This window comes from Rhizophagus irregularis, chromosome 27, assembly GCF_026210795.1.
Source record: "Rhizophagus irregularis chromosome 27, complete sequence".
Taxonomy (NCBI): Eukaryota; Fungi; Glomeromycota; class Glomeromycetes; order Glomerales; family Glomeraceae; genus Rhizophagus; species Rhizophagus irregularis.
The window spans coordinates 2,136,929-2,158,951 of record NC_089455.1 but is presented as its reverse complement, the minus strand read 5'-3'; the positions used below and the strand labels follow the sequence as shown (position 1 = coordinate 2,158,951).

Sequence of the window (22,023 nt, the reverse complement as noted above, 5' to 3'; positions counted from 1 at the left end):
AATTATATTAGTTGTTAAATTTGTTGATTAGCTTTATCCGTTACAGTGATCGGAAAAGCCAAGATCATCGTCCGCAGTTCCCCTATAAAGGCTAAGCCACAAACGGAATTTTGTTTCGGAAATGTTCCTTTTTATCATCGGTCATGAATGCGAAGCGGCCGAAATTATAATTTCCTCACATTTACTATTACACCTTAGCTTCTAACACTTTAAATTTGTTAAATAAATAAACCTATATAAAACGTTTTCGAATATGCAAAAGCACAGCCAACAGCCAAGAGAAAATATGATTCCGGAAAATTATTTTACATAAAGGGATGTAATACATATATCAAACATTACATGCAGTTTTTAAAATAAGGAGAATTTATTAACAATCTTAAAATCCCTTAGGGGAAAAAATCTTTTTTGTTATATTAGTCTAAGAATTAACTTAATTTGACAAAGAAATTAATAAATATCCAGTATATTTAGCATGTTTGTACGAATTTTTTATACCCATTTACAGTAAAAGTTAAAATATTAATTATTCTGTTTCGGGAAACAGATTTAAGCTAAGCTAAGCAATAAAAAAAATTTTTTGTACATTCGGATGATCGAGCCTCAATTTGTCAAATAATATCATAATAATATAATTGAACGCGTACATCCGAGAGGGGGTTATATTTATTTAAGGATTTAAGGATCCTTTTTTTTTTTTTTTTAAGAAAAACAAAAAACAATTCCATTCAATCCCTTCTATTATAGAAAAAAAAATTTTTTTTGATATATTTATATTACTTTTGATTCGAATTTTAAAAAAAAAATGTCGAGACAGAGACCAACTGAAGGTGAAGGTGGGAGATATTCATATGATAATAGTAAATATGGTGATGAAGAACAACTTGTGCAATCGTATCCTCAACAAGAATATCTTCAGCAGCAGCAATATTCACAATATCAACAATATCCACAGCAACCACCTCGACAACCCTCACCTCGACAATATCCTCATCAACCATCAAGTGTTACACCTTTTCAACAATCCTTACCACCTACTCCACCTCAAAAATTTTCGAATAATAATTCATTTCTTGATGATAATGAATCATATACGGATGAAGAAGGTACAGGAAAAAGTCATGTACATAAAGATGGATGGTTATTTAGACCACCTGAAAATGGACACCTTATAACCAAAGGTGAAATAATTAGCAGAATTGTTCAATATTATGAGGTATATACAATTTTATTTTTTTTTAAATATTTTGTAAAGAGGAAAAATCAAATTTAATTAATTCTTTCTTCTGTTTCCAATCAAGATGTTCGCGGTAAATGTATTTTTATTAGGATATAATGTATTAAAAGATGCAAAATTAGGAGTGGAAGGGACTACTGAAAAAAATTTTTTAGTGGACGCATGTGGAGATAGGTTTCATATTGAGCAATTTGATTATTGTGCGGCGTCAAGATTATTTTGGGGATTAATCGGAGGAGCAATAATATATTTCATATTTACATCAATAGTAGCATTTGCACTTTCAATTGAATTAAGACGTAAAGGATATTACTCTTCATTTACGGCTTTATGGCATTCACCAGCATTTTTATTATGTTTTTTTCATCCACAAGAAAAAAGAGTTGATATTTTAAGCATACCTAATAAATTCGTAGGGTTAAGTTTATGGACTAGAAGTCATGTACATAGAATTAGTTTAGCCATTTATTGTGCCATTTGTTCCATTTTAATTCTAGTTTCTTTAAATAAAGGGTGAGTACAATTGGAAAAAGGTTAACAGTTAAGAAAAAATATTATTTCTTTTTTTAAAAAAAATTTTTTTTTTTTTTTTATAGAACTGCTGAGACTGCCACAATCGAAGGTGAAGGTTTAGATAAGGGAATACATAGATGTACGTATTAATTTTACATTTTGATTTACATGTACATAATATATATCCTGATATTGTAAATATTAAAATTATCTTTTCTTTATATTTTTCAGACTATAATCCATATTTAATTCCTTATTATTTGGCATTATATATTTTTTCAAAAACGCTTGTAAATATGTTGCTTACAATTATTCAAGATAAAGATATTAGGAATAAACCAGAACGTATAGGTCGACATTATCTTGCTATCAAAGGTGAAAAGATCAACAAATGATCATGTGGAAAAAACAAAAATGAAAATGACAATATATATATTATACTGTATGTAAAAGAAGTGAAAAGGATTTTATGAAAGAAGTTTTATGAAAGAAAAAAAGAATATAATTCTTTCTATTTACTTATTTATTTATTTATTACTTATTTTAATTTGATTTTGAAAAAAAAAAGATTTGTGAAACTTTAAAATGTATATAATATTAAAAGTAGAATTAATTTAATAAATGAAGTAAAAAAGAAATTTTTTTTTCCAGAAAACTGGGACGCGAATTTGCTGATCAAGAGAATTTTCGTCATACATCCCCATTTTTTCCTAAAAGATCCCTGTTTGTTTGTTTATCCCCCTAAATGTTCAAACCAGGGGATGTTAAACAAAGACGGCCCAAACTTCCAAACTTACATTAATATGGTAAAAAAAAAAATAAAAAAAAAAGCGCAAATAAAAAGTATGTAGTCTGAAAAAAATTTTTTTTTTATGATTCGAATGATTCGATTTGTGTAATTGATTTTGTGTAATGTAGATGGGAAAATTTTCAGATCTGCAATCCCAATAAATTTGTAATCAACGATAGCGCGTTAAATTAAAAATTAATATATTGTAATTATTTGAACGCGTATAATTTCATATTTATAAAACGAAGGTTAAGAAAGTCAAGAAAATCAAGGATTAGTAATATTTATTCTTTTTTTCTTAATAACTTGATACTTTATTAGATTAAATTATTAGGTTATCAGAGTAAACTACAATCAAGCTTTGCTTTTAACATATTTTTTTTTTCTTTTTTACAGAATAAATGTAAATACAAACTTAATCCTTTAAGATAGCAGTCGAAAGAGCTACGAATGTACGAATTATATGCATTATTTTCAGAATTATTATTATTATTATTATTATTTTGCGTGAAAGAAAATTAAGTAAATAAGAAGACTTTAACGAGGGAGAGAAGGAAAATATGGATTAGTGAAGGAAAATCCTAAAAATTTGAATTTTTTGAATTATGAATAGGAGTAAAAAGGAGATATATTTGATGACGCGTATTTTGATATATTGATGGAATAATTTAAATTTTATGAAACGAGAAATAAGTGACTGAAAATAAAATATAATATTATGAAATTAGTACGAAAACAGATAAGGAAAAATAATTTATGATCTTTTTATATAACATAATAAAAAAAAATGAAAGAATGAAAAAAAATTCTAAATAAATTAGATAAAAAATGAAAGAATGAATGTAGAATGTGAATGTAGAATGTGAATGAATTTAAAATGAATATAGAATGATTTTAGAATGATTTTAGAATGAATGTAAATGAAAAGTTTTAGAGCAATTAACTTCTGAATAATAAATAAACGAAACTAATTATCAGTTATTACTTATTATTACCCTTTGCCAACTTTGCCAAGGAACTTACTTCAAACTTCTTTCATGCTTTTACAAGTTTTCTTTCGGGACTAACTAAATATTAAGTTATTTTAATTTCATTACATAATTCACGTGGGATCGTATTTAATTGGGGACATTAAATGAGTATAAATTAATTTTAAAATAATCAATGAAATTATAAAAGGTTAAATTATCGTATCTATTCCAATTTAGTATTTTCCAATTGCGAAAGTCCATGAAATCTTAAACCTCAGAAAATTTCTCCTGACAGTTGTTTATGAGTAAAAAAAAGAAGTTTAGAATATGGCTAAAGAAGAATGAAACAGTCTGGATTCACACGGATGTCGGGACCACGGGAGAGAAAGTATGCGGACCATCCGACATTACGTTTATCCAATATTACTATTCATAAGTTATGTTGAACGAGCGCACGGCTGTCAAGTAATGCAGTGAGACGGTGAACTAGTTATACTCCGGTCGATCAAATATTATGAATCCAAAGATTTAATGAACCCGAGATAAATGAAACAATAGATGGAACAAATGGAACAAACGGAACAAAAGGGAGTTGTCGAAACGACATCCGATAACGTGTTTGTTCGATATAATTAAATATATTTATTATATATAATAATTATTATTATTAGCCATGTGTAAAAAAAAATTTTTACCGTATATTTTCTTTCTACGCGAGATATCTTATTTTTACCAATTAACGTAAGTTTAATGAAAAAAAAGGAAACTATTTTTATGTAGTGTTATAAACAGATATTTTATTTATAGAAGTTTCAATGATTATCAAATTATTCCCAAAAATCTTCAAAAAAAGTTTTGATTGTTTTCTACAGAAAAACTTAGTTGGTTTGTTTTATAGACCCCAAAATTTATAACAATGAAATTAATTATTCATTAGTTTATTCGATTTTTTTTTTCTCACAAATTAAATAAATATATATATTTTTTATTTTTTTGTTATATATACATAAAAGAAAAAAGTTCTTTTTAATATTTCTTTTTTTTGCTTTTTTTTTAATATTTTTTTCTTAAAAATAAATTTTCTTTTTCCTACTCTTTGTGTAAAATAAAAATGTCTGAAAAAGAAGCAACAGGAAGACCTTCTCGTGCAAGACAAACTGAAAATACTGCACCAACTGCAACTGGAAGTGGTGAGGAAGCAGCTTCTGGTGGAAAATCTAAAGTCTGTCAAAAAAAAATTTTTCTAAAAAAAAAAAAAATAAAGAAAAAATAATAAATAAATAAATATATAAATAATGAATTATTATAAAAAAGGAATAAGTTTTTTTTTTGACAATATGTAAATATTTTTTTTTTCAAACTATACTAGAAAAAAGGCGGAAAAGGAGGTGCAAAAGCTGCTACAGCATCAAGTACATCAAAAATATCAAAGAGCATTAAAGCAGGTTTGGTTTTTTTTTAAAAAAAAAAATAAAGAGTTGGTTTCTTATTAAAAAAAAATTGATGAAATTTAATTCAAAAAAAAAAAAAAATATTTTTTTTTTTCTCCTTTTCTTTTTTTAAAGGGTTGACTTTTCCAGTTGGTCGTATGGCAAGATTATTGAAAAAAGGAAGATACGCAGATAGAATAGGAGCAGGTGCTCCAGTATATTTAGCAGCAGTAATAGAATATTTAACAGCAGAAGTTTTAGAATTAGCGGGAAATGCTGCGCGGGATAATAAGAAACAACGTATTATACCAAGACATTTACAATTAGCTATACGGAATGATGAAGAATTAAATATTCTACTAAGACACGTACATATAGCTGAAGGTGGTGTTTTACCTAATATTCATGCTGAATTATTACCTAAGAAGAAAGGTAGTGATAGAGTTAAGCCCACACCTACCGTTACTAGTGCTACTGGTGCGAGTGGTGGTGCTTCTCAATCAAAAAAATCTACTAAAGGTGCTAAAACTACTGCTGCTCCTTCTTCTTCTGGTGGTAAAGCGTAAGATGTTATTGTTATATTAATTTTGAGAAAAATTTTATATTGAGTGGGAGAATTAAATTGGTTTTGTTCGATAATAATTCTTTTAGTTTATTATTTCCATATATATCATGTTTATTCTTTACAAATCCTGGTTTCTGTATTACAAAGAAATACATTAAAACTAAAGAATTACTGAAAATATTAAATAAAATTTTACTTTTTTGATTGCATCACGTGAAAGTATACAATTAGATATGGCTTAGATTCAGGATCATATTACACAAATTATATCACAGGGACCAAAATATGCTCGGTGAGACGAATTTGTAATTATGCATACTGTTAAACGATTTGGATATTATATTAATATGGGATTCCATATTGGAGAAAATATAGAAAATATCATGTGATTATGAAAAAAATTTATTAAAATGACTTGAAACACGAAATAATTCATAATGTTAATCTTATAAAAGAGCATAGATAGCATAGATTTTTAATAGGATCGATATGATCATATGTGATGTACGCGTGAGTTGCGTGAATCAACTTTATTAACTTTATTGTGGGGTAATCAAGTAAATTGAAAGAAATTTGGTAACAAAAAGAAATATATTTAATGATCATTTGATCATTTTAATATGTTGCTCTGTGTATAATTTCAGCATTAATTCCTCATGTTATAATGGTAATTTAAAGAAATAAAAAAGGAAATTTCTCAGAATGCTTGTATCAGTATATGATTCTATGATTTTACCAATTGATATTTAAACATGGGGTTTTATACTTTCTTTAACTTTAAGAAATTTTTTAATCATTTTATTTAGTTGCCAGGCGCAACTTCTTTCGTATCTTTCCTTACTTTTCCTAAATAACACATTTTTCTTTTTAACATACCCAGAATTAAATTATAAAAAATGAAGTTCTTTCACATTTACGTTATTGTTCTCTTAACTCTCTCAGCTAATGAAGTTTTATCAGGTTTTTGTAATCATAAAAAATTAAGTGATGGTACACAAAATCGTGACGGATCTTGTTCTAATACCATCCAAGGAGATATTCCATCTGTTAAACAAATGACTTCAACATTTATCACTTCCCCAAGGAATGAAGAAGTTTTGGAAGCTAATAAACCATTTAGCGTTGATATTTTAATTAGTCATTTGGAAACTGGGCACTTTAGTGATCCAGAAAAAGAATATTACACTAAACCACAATCACTTAATCGTAATGGTGTAATAGAAGGTCATACACATGTTACTATTCAAGAACTTTTAGATAACCCTTTCCCTCCAAATGCCGAAAATTTTGTGTTCTTTGAAGGAGTAAATGTAAAAGCCAAAAGGGGTCATTTATCCGTTGATGTCGTTAGGAAGGATGGCACTCCAGGTTTACCTGCTGGTAGATTTAGAATTTGTACCTTGTCTGCTTCTCTCAGTCATCAGCCTCTTCTTATGCCGATCGCTAAAAGAGGTAAGAAAGTTAATTTTTTATTTTTTTTAAAAAAACTAGTTATTTAAAAAGCTTAAAATATAGGTGCTCAAGACGATTGCATAAGAATTGCAGTTACAGGAAAAGGAAAAGGAAAAGGAAAAGGAAAAGGCGAAAAAGGAAAAGGAAAAGAAGAAAAAGAAAAATGTAAGGATAAAAAAAAAGGAAAAAAAGGTAAACCTAAAAGAAAACATTAGGAGTGTAAAAGTAAATATGAAAGAAGATTAGGAGGACTGAATCAAAAAAAGATAGGTAATGACAAAATGTAATTTATTAGTTAGTTAATTACTCTTTACATGTTGCGCCGCAACTGAGAAACGAATAAATTTTAAATTTAATAATATAATTACATGATACAACTTTTGTTTGCCGTTATACTCATTTGGTCATTACAATAAAATTGATAAAAGATAAAGAGGAAGAAATAATTATTTTTTTAAACAATGCTATTTTAGTGTATTTACCCATAAATACAACAATAAATTTCCCATAAAGTATAACAAATAAATTAATTTACTTCATCTAATCCTCTAATCTTGGCATTCATTAATTAACTGAAGATTAGAATTATCAGCGAAACCCTAATGCTGTAACTATCTCACGTTAATAATAGGCAAAAAACAGTCAATTTTGGTTACATTCCTGTGCATGGAAACTTTATTTAAAATTCCCTATTTTATAGTTAGAACGCTCGATCTGACGAACGAATTGGAAATTTAGAAGGCAAAAAAAATGAAAAAATGAAATTTTTGAAATTGGAAAATTTGAATAATAGGAAAGAATGATCGATTATAATCCAATGAAATCATTTGTTGAATGACGATCAATTGGAATTATTTAAACAATCAATTTTTTCATTGATAACCTACAACTTTTTACATAATGTCAGTTACTACTCCTACAAACTATCATAAACTTTTACTTATATTCATTCATGGTTTTAAAGGTGATGATCATACTTTTAAGGTTTGTTTTTTTTAATTAAAAACCATCTTTCTTCCTATTTTTGGCCTTTGCGGTTACACGGTTACACTATTTCTTAACATAAAAAAAAAATTTTAGGATTTCCCAGTTCGCCTTCAATATGCACTAACAGAAACCATACAAAGCGTAGAAGCAGAACCACTAATTTATCCTCGATATGAGACTCGAGGAGACTTAAAGAAAGCTGTTGAGATGTTTTGTTTATGGCTAGAGGGAGTTGTTGAGGAAAAAGAAAAGCAGATAAGTGGTAATGGTGATGTTTGGGTATGCTTAGTTGGCCATTCTATGGGAGGTATTTTAGGTAAGTTTAAATGTTTTTTACTCATCAAAAGAAAAAATGAGTATTTTTACTAATATTTTATTTTATTTATTTAATAGCTGCAGAAGCAATTTTAAAATATAAAAATCAAACGGAAACACGTCCACCGAAAATAATTGGATTACTTGCATTTGACACTCCATATTTTGGAGTAGATAATAATGTTTTTACCAAGGCTGCATTAGCACGAGCTAATAAAGTTAAACAAAGTGTAACTGGTTCTTATACTTTTTTATCAAGTGCTGCTTCAGCTGGAGGATTTTTTTCTTCTTCTAAAACGAATACTAAAGCCGTTGAGACTGTAGAAAACCCACCAACTTCTCCATCTTCAGGATGGGGAAAATGGGGTTTAGCAGCTGTAGCTGGGTTTGCTGGTGTTGCTGCTGCTGGTGCTGCTGCTTATTATAATAAAGACTTAGTTAATCAAGGTACCGATTACCTGGGAAGTCATTTTGAATTTGTTGGTGTTTTATTTAATCCTACTGAATTAGTAGAAAGGTAATATAAACTTAATATTGGAAAAAAAAAAATTCTAAATATATTTATATGACTAAATTATTTTGATCTTATAGGGTTAATAATTTGATTAAATTAGATAATTGCCTCTTTCATTGTTATTATACTGAAGTAAGTTAAATGAATTTTTGAAAAAATAAAAAATTTTACATATACTGAAAAATTTTTATTGATATTTTAGATTCCACCGGCAGGCCAATATAAAGAAACAAGAACATTCATTAAATTGCCACCATCAGATGTGAAAACTTATTTTTCAGCTCTTACAAGTATGAATGAAGATGAAATTGAAGCTCATATTTCTATATTTAATCCAAATCAGACAAATGGTTTAGATAATGTTGCTTTAAAGGAAATAACTGAGATTGTGAATAAATTTGAAAAGTTATTGCCTAAAAAAAAACTGATTTAAATGGTTCGAGTATTTATATTATTATTTATTTAAAAAACATATTTAAAATAATTTATCTGTTATTATGTATTTGTTATATGTATGAATAAAAATTTATTGTGTTGAAATAATAATGGTGACGTCATAAATACAAAATCACCTGACATTTTATATAAAGCTTTTGGCTGATCTTTTGTTTTTATTCTTTTTCATTAAAAAAAGTCGATATCTAATACTCGCACTAAAAGATGAGTAATTGGGAAGACAATAAGTCTGATAATTGGGGAGATAGCAAGTCCGACAATTGGGGAGACAGTAAATCTGATAAAATTTCTTCGGGACCTCATACTCCCACGGATGAATTGATCGATCCAATCAATTCGACGTTGCATTCTTTGACAGCTCCTGACGATCTGGATAACCACGAGGAGCTTTTTGAAGAGGAACGTAGACGTAATCGAGTAGACGACGAAGAATATAGACATCGGCGAAGGTATTAGCCCCTTTTTATTTACTTTATAAATTTGATTTTAGGACGTACTAATTATTCAATTTAATTGACAAGGGGATACATCGATTATTCATTAAGAGTAACTACTAGTAGATCTCAATCACCGCGTCGGCGTTCTAGATCTCCTCGTCGCTCTAGGTCGCCACGAAGATCTCCAAGACGTTCCCGTTCTCCGCGTTCGCCAGCGAGAGAGCCATACACAGATTCATACCGTCCTACAACTCGCCGCCCATCATATAACGATCATTATGAGTCAGAACGAGAAAGAAGAGAAAGAGAACTCGAGAGAGAAAGGCATAGTACTTCCAGGGATCCTCGTTCTGAGAGGGAGCGTGATAGAAGAGAAAGAAGTCGTTCAAGAGATAAATTCTTTGTTCGTGGTACTAATTTTAGACCTGATAGAAATTATGGTCCAAGATTATCAGCAAGAGAATCGGCAGGTAAGTTGAAACCTTTTTCATCATCATCATCATCAAAGAATTCGATCCAAGGACGCATTAGTATAAAGAGATCAACATCATCCTCACTATCCTCGTCATCAAAACATTTCTCACAAGGTTTGACAATAGATTTTAACTATATGTTTATTTTATTTTATTTTAATCGTATTATAAATGCGTTATATTTTCATTTTGTATTTTTGAAAGCTATAAATGCTTCTCAGAGATCACAAAAGGAATGCCGTGTTTATGTTGGTAATTTAGCTTATGAAGTTAAATGGGGTCAATTAAAGGATTTTATGCGTCAAGGTCTGTAACAGTTGTATTTATTTTATTTAATAATTTTTTTCTTTATTTCTGGATAATTTATATCAACATTAACTTTTTGTTGTTGAATATGAATATTATATAGCGGGTGAAGTTGTATTTGCAGATGTATTGATGCAACCTAATGGCATGTCAAAGGTAGTAAATAATTATCGTTTGTTTCTTAATAAATATAATATTATTAAATTCGACTATTATTTAATTTTCATAGGGTTGTGGGTAAGTCTATAAGAATCATCAATTACGCCTGCTTCCAATAAAATCACGTATTAAATTAATATTTGATCAATTCAATTTTAGAGTGGTTGAATATCGTACACCTGAAGAGGCTAGACGAGCTATTCAAACACTCAACGATACACATCTATTAGGAAGACCTGTATTTATTCGAGAGGTATCTGAGATTAAAAATTTTTACTGGATTTATTAGTATGTGACTTTTAACATTCTTGTTATCTAGGATCGTGAGTCAGAGGCTAAGTTCGGTACAGGATTAAATATTAGGCCTGAAAAAGCCGCCGGATTTCCTCCTACTGGAAATCATCATCATCCCCATCCAAATATACCCAACAATGCGGGAAGGCAAATCTATGTAGGAAACGTAAGTGAAGATCTAATTATTGAAGAAAGTATTTCATATTGTTTCATTTGATAATGTGAAATTATATTTATACATGTCATTTAAAGTTGCCATTCTCAGTAGGATGGCAAGAATTAAAGGATCTATTTAGGGCTGCAGGTATGACATGATTTTTTGTCGATGGATTGATTCATCCTCTCTGTTTTCTCTGTTGTCTAATAATAACAACTTCGATTAAAACAGGGAATATAATCCGAGCGGACATTCTTGTTGGGCCTGATCGACGACCTAAAGGTTCAGGAACTGTACTGTTTGAAACAGCAGGAGATGCTGCTAATGCGATTTGTACGTTGTGCTTAAGTATAGGATTTGTATAGATTTTATAGAAAAAAAAGTTTAAAAGAAAGAAGATGATAAATGAATGAACAAGAGTGGTTGATATTTAGGGATTTATAAGCTAAATGGTTATTTTTATTTTAGCTATGTACGATGGGTACGAATTGAATGGTAGAAGGATTGAAGTCCGTGAGGTGGGATGCTGTTTGTTTGGTTATTTTGGTTTAAAGTTTGGATGGAAAAAACGAATGAATTTATTGCAATTGTGGTTATAACGTAGCTCAAAATGAGCTTTTTTTACCTTAATTTTTTTTTTATTGTCGTAAATAATTGATTTATATGAGAGGCAAGTATTGAGTTGGTGGGTTTTCTTTTCCCGAATACGTTTTTTTTTTCCTTTATCATTCATATAACGTAGGATCGTTTTGCTGGAGGGCCACCACCACCAAGATTTTCAGCACGTCCTCCTCGACCACCCTATGGAGGCGGTAACCATTTTCCTCATGGCGGAAATGCAGGATTTTATGGTGCACCACCAGCCCCTAATCCGGCATATCCAGGAGGTTATCAATCTATGGTACCCGTTCCAGATCAATACGATGGATATGGCGGGTATAATGATTTCGGCACTACTGGTGCGGGCATGATGGATTATGCCGGTGGATTTGGTGGAGGTTACGGTGCGCCATACCCAGGAGCTGCAGGATATGACGGGTCAACAGGGTTCTACCCTACACCTGGTGCATCCGGTGGGGCAGCTGGAAATCAAATCTTTGTCAGAAATGTAAGGTTTAATAACAAAGATGGTGAAATGAGTTGTTAAATATGGGATGTGATTGTGGTTGTATATGGAACAATTTATCGATGAGTATTTTAAGATTACTTTTTTTTTGTGCGTTAATAACTCTTTGAGATTAAAGCAAAAAAAAAGAGAGAGAAAGTAGTGTTAGGGATAGGAGAAAGATAGATTTTATAGGAAATTCGTAAATTAAAGTTAAAAAAGAAATAAGTTGGGATTAATAATATTGGCACACTTTTTTTTGTTGGGAAAACATTAGCTACCCTTTACTACAACAAATCTCGATTTAAGAGAACTTTTCAAACACTGCGGTAAATATAATTTACTTATTTTTTTTTTTATTAATTATATTCATTTGTTAATTATATTCTCATTATATTTCTATACAAACATGAATGCTATACATGTTAAATAAAATAGGAAATGTAATTAGGGCCGAGATTTTAGAACAAAATGGAAGACCTAAAGGCGCCGGTATAGTTTCATTTGAATCTAGTGAATCGGCTCGTTTTGCTGTTGGTAAGTTAGTCTTAGTTTATAGATTTTTACTATGAATATACTTTGAATATCATCAATTTTATTCTATATCTGATATTATTACATTTAATAGAAAAATTCAGTGGATACACATATGGAGGTCGTATTATTGACGTGAATTTTGATCGATATGCATAATAAACGCGAGCGATACAAAAAAACATTGTATGAAGTGCGGCAAATAAGAAGAAATTATCAAGAGAAATTAACAGGTGAACCAAAGTATATAGAACAAAAATTTTTTTATTGTATAATATTGTTAAAAAAGTTATTGCACTTATTGTTTTATTTTCTATAAAAACCAAAAAAAGTGTTTTTTTTTTACTATGAAATGTATGTACAATATGTTTTGTTGAATCATGTGATTTCTCATCAGTATAAAATGGATCTTTATCAAATTTTTTTTTTTCAAATTTTATTAAAAATGAATAAAATGAATAAGTTTTCAATTTTATATCGTTCATTGCGAACTACAAATAAATTATTTGATTGGGAACCTAGTAAAAGTAAAGGAGTAGTGGGATTATACGAATTTTTTCAAGGAGGTGCTAAAAATCCCAATCCAGTACCAACGTCAAAAGATATGATTACAGGTTAAAAATAAAAAATAATTCACTTTCAAAAAAAAAAAGAGATTTCTTTGTTTCTTTTTTTTTACTTCTTTTCTTTGAAAAAAAAAAAACTATATAACAAAGATAAATTTCTTTTTTATTTACTTTTTAAGTGAATTTTATTTTTTAGGACGAGCATGGACAGCATCAGAATTAAGACGCAAATCATTTGAAGATTTACATAAACTTTGGTACGTTTTACTTAAAGAACGTAATTTACTTGGTACGATGTGGTTAGAAGCAAAAAGATGGAACAAAATACATAATCAGCCATGGATTGAAGCATTTCGCGAAAGAACATTTAAGGTACGATCTATTAAGAATGAAATTATTATTGTTCCGATTTTAACACATACATCTAATTAATTAATTAATAAATATATATATATATGTATTTAGTGTCAGAAATCGATGGCAAGAATTAAACATGTACTAAGCGAACGTAGAGTAGCATATGAATATGCTATACGTAAAGATTCAAAGTTATTTGGATTAGACAAGGCTCCTGAACCTCATTGGAGTTATGAACCACCAAAATCACAACAGATAGATAATAAAAGATTGGTAAGAAAAAGTAGAATTAGTAATAGAAATAATTCAAGATTGAGAAGAACGTAATGATCGATCTTTCCCTGTATCTTGTTTAATGGACAATAATATGTGGAATATTGCAATACTATAAAGGCATTGTCTTTTTTTTATTTAATAAATTTTATAAATAAAAAAGAACAAAATTTATTGTCATCTACAAAAACCCTTCTATCAAGATATTTGTTTTTCTTGATCCCGTCGATAAGAATAAATTAAAAATTCAATAAAAATAACAAAAACTATATTTCACACCAACGGTGTTCAACACCATAGTTATATGGTTTATGCATTTTTTTTATTTGTTATCCTAACTTTATTCTAAATTATTAATAATTTGGTTATTAATGTAATAATTGTATTTCACATTACAGTACAAATGCTGTAGCATACATATACTTCACTTTCAACACAAAAAAATAATAGTACTAATTAAATCTTTTTTCTGACCATCTTTGAGGGCGTTGAGCAATTTTAATTCCTTGATTAAGGGCATAGTTTTTGTGAAAACACATTCTATGATGTTGAGCACCAGTAACCGCATTTTGCAAAGTATAATAAAGTTGAAAAAAGTACAATACTAGTCACCATGAAGAAAAACAATGCACCTAAGGTGTCTATATTTTATAAGGATATAATAACAAAGTTTCATTTGCTTCAAAAGATAAAAAAAAAAATTTTTTAATAATCACTTCCAAATAATATCAAAGATATTTTTTTTGTTCAGATAGGCATCATGTGTGCTTTAATGATGTAACAAGGTATAAGTGGCCAAGCACACTTTATCATTTGGTCCCAAGTTTTAAAGAAAACGAGGTACTCTTCTCATCATACGGCCTATTATCATCATAACTCCTTTGATTGTGGAAGGATGAAAAAAAAAAAAAAGTTTTTTCCCATCAGTATATATTAAGCCGAAAATATTTCGGAATAATGGATAAAATAGGGAAAACGTGCGTGAACAACATCCCGGCTTTACTAACATATCGTTATCCGTGCAGATCTGTCCAATCAAATTAACCTTAAAGTTTTGGATGACAATCATGTGATTAATTTGATCGTCACTTTACCAGTAGAGAACTTAATTGAACTATCGTGATGCCGAATATTACCATATCCGTCACTGGTGATCTTTCAACATAAACAAAAGTTTAACAGAATTCAAGTACCAGTTTTTTTTTTCTTTTTTTCTTTTTTTTCCCACTAATAACCTTCTTAGAAGAAACTGAAAAAAAATGGTAGCATTGTTCGAATATTTATATTTGTATTTCTTTTACGACGCCATATTTACTTCTAACCATATCCTCCTTTAAAAAAAAAATATATTATATAAATTTATATAAAGTAGCATGACCTTCCTTCTAATGTAATATGCCTTCCCCAAACCAACCAATTGGAAGCTTTATTAACTATTATTCGAGATAAAAATACGAACCGCGGTGACTTTATATTCTATTCGAATAGAATCATTAGGTTACTTGTGGAAGAAGGTAAATGTTTTTTTGAACTACAATTTCCTTACTCTAGCTTTACAATTAATAATAACGCGTTTTTTTCCTGACATTTAGGATTAAATCATTTGCCTGTTGTGGAGAAAGCTATTGTCACTCCAACAAGTAATTTAAATGATCGTGTTCTTTTAAAATTAGTTGGATTGACTAATTTTATCTCTTAATAAATTAGGTACCAAATATGAAGGTGTTGGTTTCAAGGGTAAGATATGTGGTGTTTCTATTATGCGTGCAGGTGAATCTATGGAACAAGGATTACGTGACTGTTGCAGGTTTACTTCATTCTTAATATTTTTTTTTTAAAAAAAATTGTTTTGTCTTAAAATTTTATGGATATTTAGGAGTGTAAGAATTGGAAAGATCTTGATTCAACGTGATGAAGAGACGGCTCTACCCAAGGTAAATATTAAAAATGGTAAAATAATTTGCGATATTAAAGAAGGTTGATTTACGTTATCGATGAAATTAAAAAATTTTTATAAAATTTTCTAGCTTTATTATTCTAAATTACCTCCAGATATAGATGATCGATATGTTCTTTTATTGGATCCAATGCTTGGTACGTATAACATACAAAGTTATATATTTACGTATATTTTAAATTAAATTCTAAAACAATTTTATTAAAGCAACTGGTGGATCAGCTATTAAAGCTATCGAAGTATTATTGTCTCATGGAGTAAAAGAAAACAAAATTTTATTCCTGAATTTAGTTGCTGCCCCCGAAGGCATTGAAGCTGTTACCAAAAAATATACTGAACTTAAAATTGTGACAGCCAGTGTTGATAAAGGATTAAATGATAAGAAATATATTATACCTGGTTTAGGCGATTTTGGTAAGTGTAATTTTTATATTAATTTTTAAATATTTAAAATGAAAATTTAACCAAATCTTTGTTTTATAGGTGATAGATATTTCACCCTTCCTTAAAAAGCAAAATGGAATTTTTTTTTATCATATATAATTAATGAAAATTTATTGTTAAAGAAATGTATAATTATATGTATACTTATTTTTTTACTGTATTGTAATGATAATAAATGATTAAATTAAAATTTATTTATCGCAATGGCTTTATTGACGTTAGAGTTGGGGAATGTAAAGTTGTCATACCGTATCACCCCTCGTTTGTTAACTACTTAGTTTTTTTTTGCTCCTATTTGTCGTCTTTATGTATCACGTGAGATTAGTGTTTAAAAATTTGATACTATGTAATTTTTATTATTATTGTAACTTTATCTGATTAATTTTTATAAGTGGAATAGGTTTATGTATTTTCTTTCTCTCTACTAATATGAGAAACAAAAAGATCAAGATCTAAAGTTCTAATTAAATTTTTTTTTTTAATGTACGTATGAACTTAAAGCATATCGTTTCAACTTCAAATATTCAGCTATTAAATAATATATTTTGATACAAAATGTTTATATGAATTTAATCTTATATAAATATGTAATAATAGAATTAAATAAATTAAATAAACAAACTACCTGCTATATTAAATAATTTTTCAGATAAAGAGTTTAGTTAATTAAAAAAAAATAATTCTTTTTATAATTAATTTAGTCTTAAAAAAATGATAATTTTAATTTGTTAATTGGACTTTAAACTTCAGTATTAGAGAAAATTTCCATGAATTTTTCTTGAAATTTTACTTAATAAATTAAACTTTAAAAACTTTAAAAATTAAGTAGTGAAAATTTTTCCTGACAATTATGATTTTATAAATTTTATATAGTAATTACAAAACATAGTTATAAAAATTATAATACTCAAAATTGCTTTATATAAGTCTTTTTAAAATCAATTAAAATTTTTTTCTTTTAATAATAATTAACTTTAATATTTTTATTTCTATATATACAAAAAAAAAATTTTATATTATTATTATGTTAGACATAAAATTTTTTGAAAAAACTATTATAATTTGTAATAACCAAAAAAATTAAGTTAAATAATTTTAATTAAAATAAATGTATAATTATATTTATTATTTATTGAATTATTACATTTTAAATTTTTGCTACTTTTATTTTCATTTAATTATTTTTTTTTTTAAATTTATAACAATATATGTTTTATTTATATTTATATTTATAGAATCATAAGTTTTATTATATAATACTTTAATTCTTTTTTACAAATTACAGTCAACTCTTCTTATAATGAATTTTGATATAACGAATTTTACAATATAACGGATCTTCAGTATAGTACAGATTTTAACATATGAAAAAAATCTCATTATACCGAATTTTACTAATTAAATGCTGTATACCGTTTAATGAAGTAAATTTTATAAACCGTATATGAAAAATACTCCTTTTAATAACGAATTTTCTTTCATAACGAATTTTTTTCAATATAATGATGATATTTTATGTAACTTGCATTTTTGCATTATAAGATACAATTATTATATGACAATATACCATAATATACAAAAATTTTACAGGTTATGCCAGATTTTCCCATCATATTAATGAATATTCCTATAACGAAGGCCTGATCAGCCTGAACACCAACTTCGTTATATTAAGAGTTGACTGTAATAAGAAATAAATTTGCATAATTTATTAATATAATTATAATTAATTTTTTTAAGTATACCTTTTATAAATATATTTAATACTTTATTTATAAATATACTTTTAAATTCAGTTCAATTCTAAACTTAAGATTTAATAGTTAAATACATTCATCTATATTAAAATATATTTTTAAATATATTCACATAATTTTAAATTTTAATTCACTAATTATATATACATAAATTTAATTAAATAATATAATAGTTATATTTTAATAATAATAGGTTTTAAATATAGAAAAGTTAATAATAATATAATAAATAATAATAAAGTATATTTTTTACATCTATAATATAAAATTTTATAAATCATATAAATGTATATTAAGGTTGCTAGAAATACTAAGAAGTTTTAACAAGTTGAAGAAATGCTGAAATAGTGAAACTTTATCAAAACTATATTAAAGTTTTATTAAAAAGTTAGCAAAATTCTAAAAAAAGCAAAACTTGACAAAACTTATTATAAATACTAAATCTTATTAAAATTATAATAAACTTATAGTAAAATTTTGGCAAAACTAATTGCGGAAGTTTGGGAAGGTTTTAACAAACAACTTTAATACATATCTTCTATAAATACATATTTATATTTGATCTTAATGGAGGTATACTTACTGTATTTGTTTTTTTTTTTTTATAATTTTTACAATAGAATATTTTTCTAAAACATTACTTTAATTAATTTTTTTTTAAATAGAATTATTTGTTATTCAATTACAAATGCAAAAATGCAAAAATGCAATAAATATAATTATAAGATTTGTATTTTTCTGATTTTAATTTTAATATATAAACTTTATTAAATTATATCTTTAGATTTTAGATAATTTATTTAAAATCTTTCAAATTTAAATAAATATAATTAATAATTATTTTGAAAATATAAAAAAATTCAAGCCAAATATATAAATAAACTTTTGTTTAGTAGAAATAACAATATTTTCAATAATAATAGAATAATCTAAATTATTTTCAATGTTTTTAAAATAATTTTTTTTTTTTAATGATTTATATATGAATGTTTTTAAAATAATAATTATAAGTAAAATTAATTTTATAAATGTAAAAAAAATAATTAAAAATAGAATAAAAGGTGGAATAAAATATACAGCAGATGGTAAAAAGAATGTAAAATACTAAAAAGTAAAAAAAGGTGACTTAAAGTGTAAGTATTACTATAAATATTTTTATATATATAACAATAATATTTAAAATACTTACTATTTATTGTATTTAAAATTGTTTAAATGTACTGGCAGTAAAATAAAAAGATAAAGTTATTGTTAAATTACTTTATATATTGAAACTTATTATATAAGTTTTTTAAACAAAAATATTAATTTATATAATTTAAACATTATACTAGATATATAAATAATACTTGAATAATTTTTAATTCAAGAAGACTGTGAATAACTTAGTTTTATATAACTTGCAGTAGCTAACGTGACAATTTTTAATTTATCGATATTTAGAATTTATAGCTGCTGTAAAAATAAGCATTTATTATTCCATGTATATAAATAATATAAAGCTTATGCTTTTCTAAATATATATGGCATTATGGCATATTCATAAGTATTTTTATTTTATTAATAGATATTAGTTAGAAATCTAATATGATGCGATTTTAAGCAAAATATTACATAAAGAATTACAAATTGAGACAATACTACTAAATTACCATTGCAAAATAATTTACTTAAACTGGTAAATACATTTAGAAAGAAGGTCTAATGTAAAGAATATGTGCAATAAAACAAAAACTCCACAGCATAAAAATCCAAAAAAAACACTATCACTGATACATCAAGTTAAAATTCAAGTAAAATATAATCCATATCTGTAAATTAAAACTGCTAGCCTCTAGTTGGTAACATATCGGCAGATTTGTTCACCCTCTAATTAACATGTTTATTTTAAGGTACTTTTATTACACAAATTATTACATATGGTACAGTAGGATCTGGGACGAACATTAAAAAAATTTTATTTGGTTTTATTAATACAATAATTTGATAAATTTGATAAATAGTTCTTTTAAACCAAAATACAATAAATATTATTCTTAGCAATACTGATAATATCTGTTGTGGAATCTCACTTTATACAATAGCTTCAAATCTTTTTTATGTAAAAATCAATAATACATATGCTTACAATTTGTTTGAATATAAAAGTTCCTATTTTGTCTATAGCAAGATAAATAAAAATTAAGGGACAAATCGCCACTCAACCGGAGAATTTTAATAATGCCGATTTACGCAAATTATCGCTAAAAATGGCTAATACTCCTTTTTTACCGGATTGTCATATCATCATGTGATATGATACACAAATTTTAAAGACGGTAATTAATAGTGACAATCCTAGCTAAGCCACTTGCAAAGTTTGAAATCGCTAGAGTTTCGCGTCTTTGACTTTTCTATGTAAGAACGCAAGATTCTGACGGTAAATTTCCTATTAACCCAAATATTGGATGAAAAATTTTTGAACATTTTTCACCGTAACTAAGCTATATTTGGTTTTTTATTTAGTTTTTAAATCTTTATTTAGTTTTATTTGAATCTTTTTAATATTCACATTCTTTGTTAAACCTGTACAGTTTCTACTAAAACTACATATGTATACCTATAGTGCAAGTTTATGAAATATTTTTTTTGGACATGAAAGTTATTGTATACTGTTTTTTTTCACTTATTGGAAAAAAATTTATAGTAAAGAACAAGAAATTCCAAAAAATTTTTTTTTATTAATTACAAAGCCCGTAAAATTAATTATAGAATGTCGATCATTTTCTCCGATTGAATGACGATCTGTCTCTTAATAATATGTTTTGAAAAATGCAAAAAATAGACAATTTTATAAAAGTTATTATAAAAAAAAAAATTTTTAAATATTAAATGAGTCTTAGAATACTTTTATAAATATTCATAGCTATTGTGTCTATATAAATTTTTATTTTACTTTTTGTTTTATTAAAACATACTTACTTTCTAATCATACACATTAAAAATACTATGCAGGTAAGAAATGGGTTTTTTGTTAACGAAATGGGTTTTTTTGTGTCTATTTTACGTTAAATAATTTAAATTTCGCAAATATAGATTTTCACTCAACTTATTATTTAGTCAAGTGATATTCAATCAGGTGATTTTATGACATTACAAACCAGTTTTGGGTGACAGATATTATGAAAATCATTCAAAATTTAGCATTATGCAAAAGTGAACAAATCCGCCAATATGAATACCTCCTATACTGGTTAATAAAAACAAATTTTCTAAATAACTATATTACCAGAGTTAATAAACTATCTAAGAGTAAATTAAATGGAAACTTTTTAGTATCATGTGTTAATTTCCAAAAGAATATCCATCTCATTTCAAACAATCCCTCCAATTTAAACTAAACCACAGTAAAAAACCTATAATAGTCCAAATATATGCCACTTTGATCTCACCAACTACCTCAAAAATTTTACCAAAAAATTTTCAGTAATGTGACTTTATACTACTAATCTAAAAATAATAGATACTATATCAATGAAAAGTAATATTTTTTACAGTTCTTACTTCTCAGTTCTTATCCTAACTGTTTTGTATTTGCGTGTTTTTTCCAGTAATTCATCTTGAAATATATATTATTTTTTTATTATAATTTATTTTATTTTATTTTCTTAAACTTATTGTATTTTATCAAGTTTTGAATAAGAATAAGACTTTTCCATTTAATATATTATAAAAATTATCTTTTAATTACTATTATTAAAGCTTATGATAATTTCAGTTGTTTGTATGGTATATAAACTACATATCAATAAAGCATATATAAATCATTAAAAAAAAAAACAAAAAAAAATTACTATTATTAAATAACATGAAAATTTATTGTTAAATTTCTAAAATAATAAATAATTTATTCACTTACTTTAATAAAAAAAAACCAACAATAAATTTTATAAAGTGAAAAGGATTATAACTGATAAGAAATATTTAAATAAATA

The 22,023-nt window shown here is 26.5% G+C and overlaps 7 protein-coding genes across 7 annotated transcripts; all 7 read left to right on the top strand.

Moving 5' to 3' along the window:
- Nucleotides 1-805: 805 nt before the first annotated feature.
- On the top strand, nucleotides 806-2,410 carry OCT59_018341 (uncharacterized protein; the record flags this gene model as incomplete). The annotated part of the gene is made up of 4 exons (XM_025317339.2): nucleotides 806-1,216; nucleotides 1,302-1,750; nucleotides 1,834-1,889; nucleotides 1,982-2,410. 4 exons carry the CDS (start codon nucleotides 806-808, stop codon nucleotides 2,143-2,145), a joined length of 1,080 nt encoding a protein of 359 aa, XP_025178440.1. The 3' UTR covers nucleotides 2,146-2,410.
- Nucleotides 2,411-4,470: 2,060 nt separating this feature from the next.
- On the top strand, nucleotides 4,471-6,222 carry OCT59_018340 (uncharacterized protein). Its single transcript, XM_066148718.1, has 3 exons — nucleotides 4,471-4,733; nucleotides 4,881-4,956; nucleotides 5,077-6,222. The coding sequence occupies exons 1-3, from the start codon at nucleotides 4,623-4,625 to the stop codon at nucleotides 5,505-5,507; spliced, it is 618 nt and encodes a 205-aa protein (XP_066004619.1). The 5' UTR covers nucleotides 4,471-4,622; the 3' UTR covers nucleotides 5,508-6,222.
- Nucleotides 6,223-6,402: 180 nt separating this feature from the next.
- Nucleotides 6,403-7,173, top strand: OCT59_018339 (uncharacterized protein; the record flags this gene model as incomplete). The annotated part of the gene is made up of 2 exons (XM_066148717.1): nucleotides 6,403-6,958; nucleotides 7,022-7,173. The coding sequence occupies 2 exons, from the start codon at nucleotides 6,403-6,405 to the stop codon at nucleotides 7,171-7,173; spliced, it is 708 nt and encodes a 235-aa protein (XP_066004618.1).
- Nucleotides 7,174-7,858: 685 nt separating this feature from the next.
- On the top strand, nucleotides 7,859-9,360 carry OCT59_018338 (uncharacterized protein; the record flags this gene model as incomplete). Its single annotated transcript, XM_025317336.2, has 5 exons — nucleotides 7,859-7,942; nucleotides 8,039-8,261; nucleotides 8,339-8,777; nucleotides 8,852-8,906; nucleotides 8,977-9,360. The coding sequence occupies 5 exons, from the start codon at nucleotides 7,859-7,861 to the stop codon at nucleotides 9,205-9,207; spliced, it is 1,032 nt and encodes a 343-aa protein (XP_025178437.2). The 3' UTR covers nucleotides 9,208-9,360.
- A 37-nt stretch (nucleotides 9,361-9,397) lies between these two features.
- On the top strand, nucleotides 9,398-12,854 carry OCT59_018337 (uncharacterized protein; the record flags this gene model as incomplete). Its single annotated transcript, XM_066148716.1, has 14 exons — nucleotides 9,398-9,679; nucleotides 9,776-10,254; nucleotides 10,345-10,446; nucleotides 10,550-10,602; nucleotides 10,676-10,683; nucleotides 10,765-10,858; nucleotides 10,925-11,065; nucleotides 11,152-11,203; nucleotides 11,288-11,389; nucleotides 11,525-11,574; nucleotides 11,799-12,164; nucleotides 12,439-12,490; nucleotides 12,600-12,698; nucleotides 12,790-12,854. Exons 1-14 carry the CDS (start codon nucleotides 9,435-9,437, stop codon nucleotides 12,852-12,854), a joined length of 1,908 nt encoding a protein of 635 aa, XP_066004617.1. The 5' UTR covers nucleotides 9,398-9,434.
- A 286-nt stretch (nucleotides 12,855-13,140) lies between these two features.
- On the top strand, nucleotides 13,141-14,788 carry OCT59_018336 (mitochondrial 54S ribosomal protein uL29m; the record flags this gene model as incomplete). The annotated part of the gene is made up of 3 exons (XM_025317334.2): nucleotides 13,141-13,309; nucleotides 13,458-13,633; nucleotides 13,727-14,788. 3 exons carry the CDS (start codon nucleotides 13,141-13,143, stop codon nucleotides 13,943-13,945), a joined length of 564 nt encoding a protein of 187 aa, XP_025178435.1. The 3' UTR covers nucleotides 13,946-14,788.
- A 332-nt stretch (nucleotides 14,789-15,120) lies between these two features.
- On the top strand, nucleotides 15,121-16,495 carry OCT59_018335 (Uracil phosphoribosyltransferase synthesizes UMP from uracil). Its single transcript, XM_025317333.2, has 8 exons — nucleotides 15,121-15,153; nucleotides 15,264-15,405; nucleotides 15,484-15,531; nucleotides 15,599-15,698; nucleotides 15,768-15,825; nucleotides 15,919-15,985; nucleotides 16,056-16,262; nucleotides 16,332-16,495. The coding sequence occupies exons 1-8, from the start codon at nucleotides 15,151-15,153 to the stop codon at nucleotides 16,355-16,357; spliced, it is 651 nt and encodes a 216-aa protein (XP_025178434.1). The 5' UTR covers nucleotides 15,121-15,150; the 3' UTR covers nucleotides 16,358-16,495.
- Nucleotides 16,496-22,023: the final 5,528 nt, after the last annotated feature.

Coding starts and splice junctions, on each gene's coding strand:
- OCT59_018340 (XM_066148718.1), top strand. CDS start 4,623: ATGTCTGAAAAAGAAGCAACAGGAAGACCTTCTCGTGCAAGACAAACT. Junction 4,734..4,880: donor CTTCTGGTGGAAAATCTAAA/GTCTGTCAAAAA, acceptor AAACTATACTAG/AAAAAAGGCGGAAAAGGAGG. Junction 4,957..5,076: donor ATCAAAGAGCATTAAAGCAG/GTTTGGTTTTTT, acceptor CTTTTTTTAAAG/GGTTGACTTTTCCAGTTGGT.
- OCT59_018335 (XM_025317333.2), top strand. Junction 15,532..15,598: donor AGCTATTGTCACTCCAACAA/GTAATTTAAATG, acceptor TTAATAAATTAG/GTACCAAATATGAAGGTGTT. Junction 15,699..15,767: donor GGATTACGTGACTGTTGCAG/GTTTACTTCATT, acceptor ATGGATATTTAG/GAGTGTAAGAATTGGAAAGA.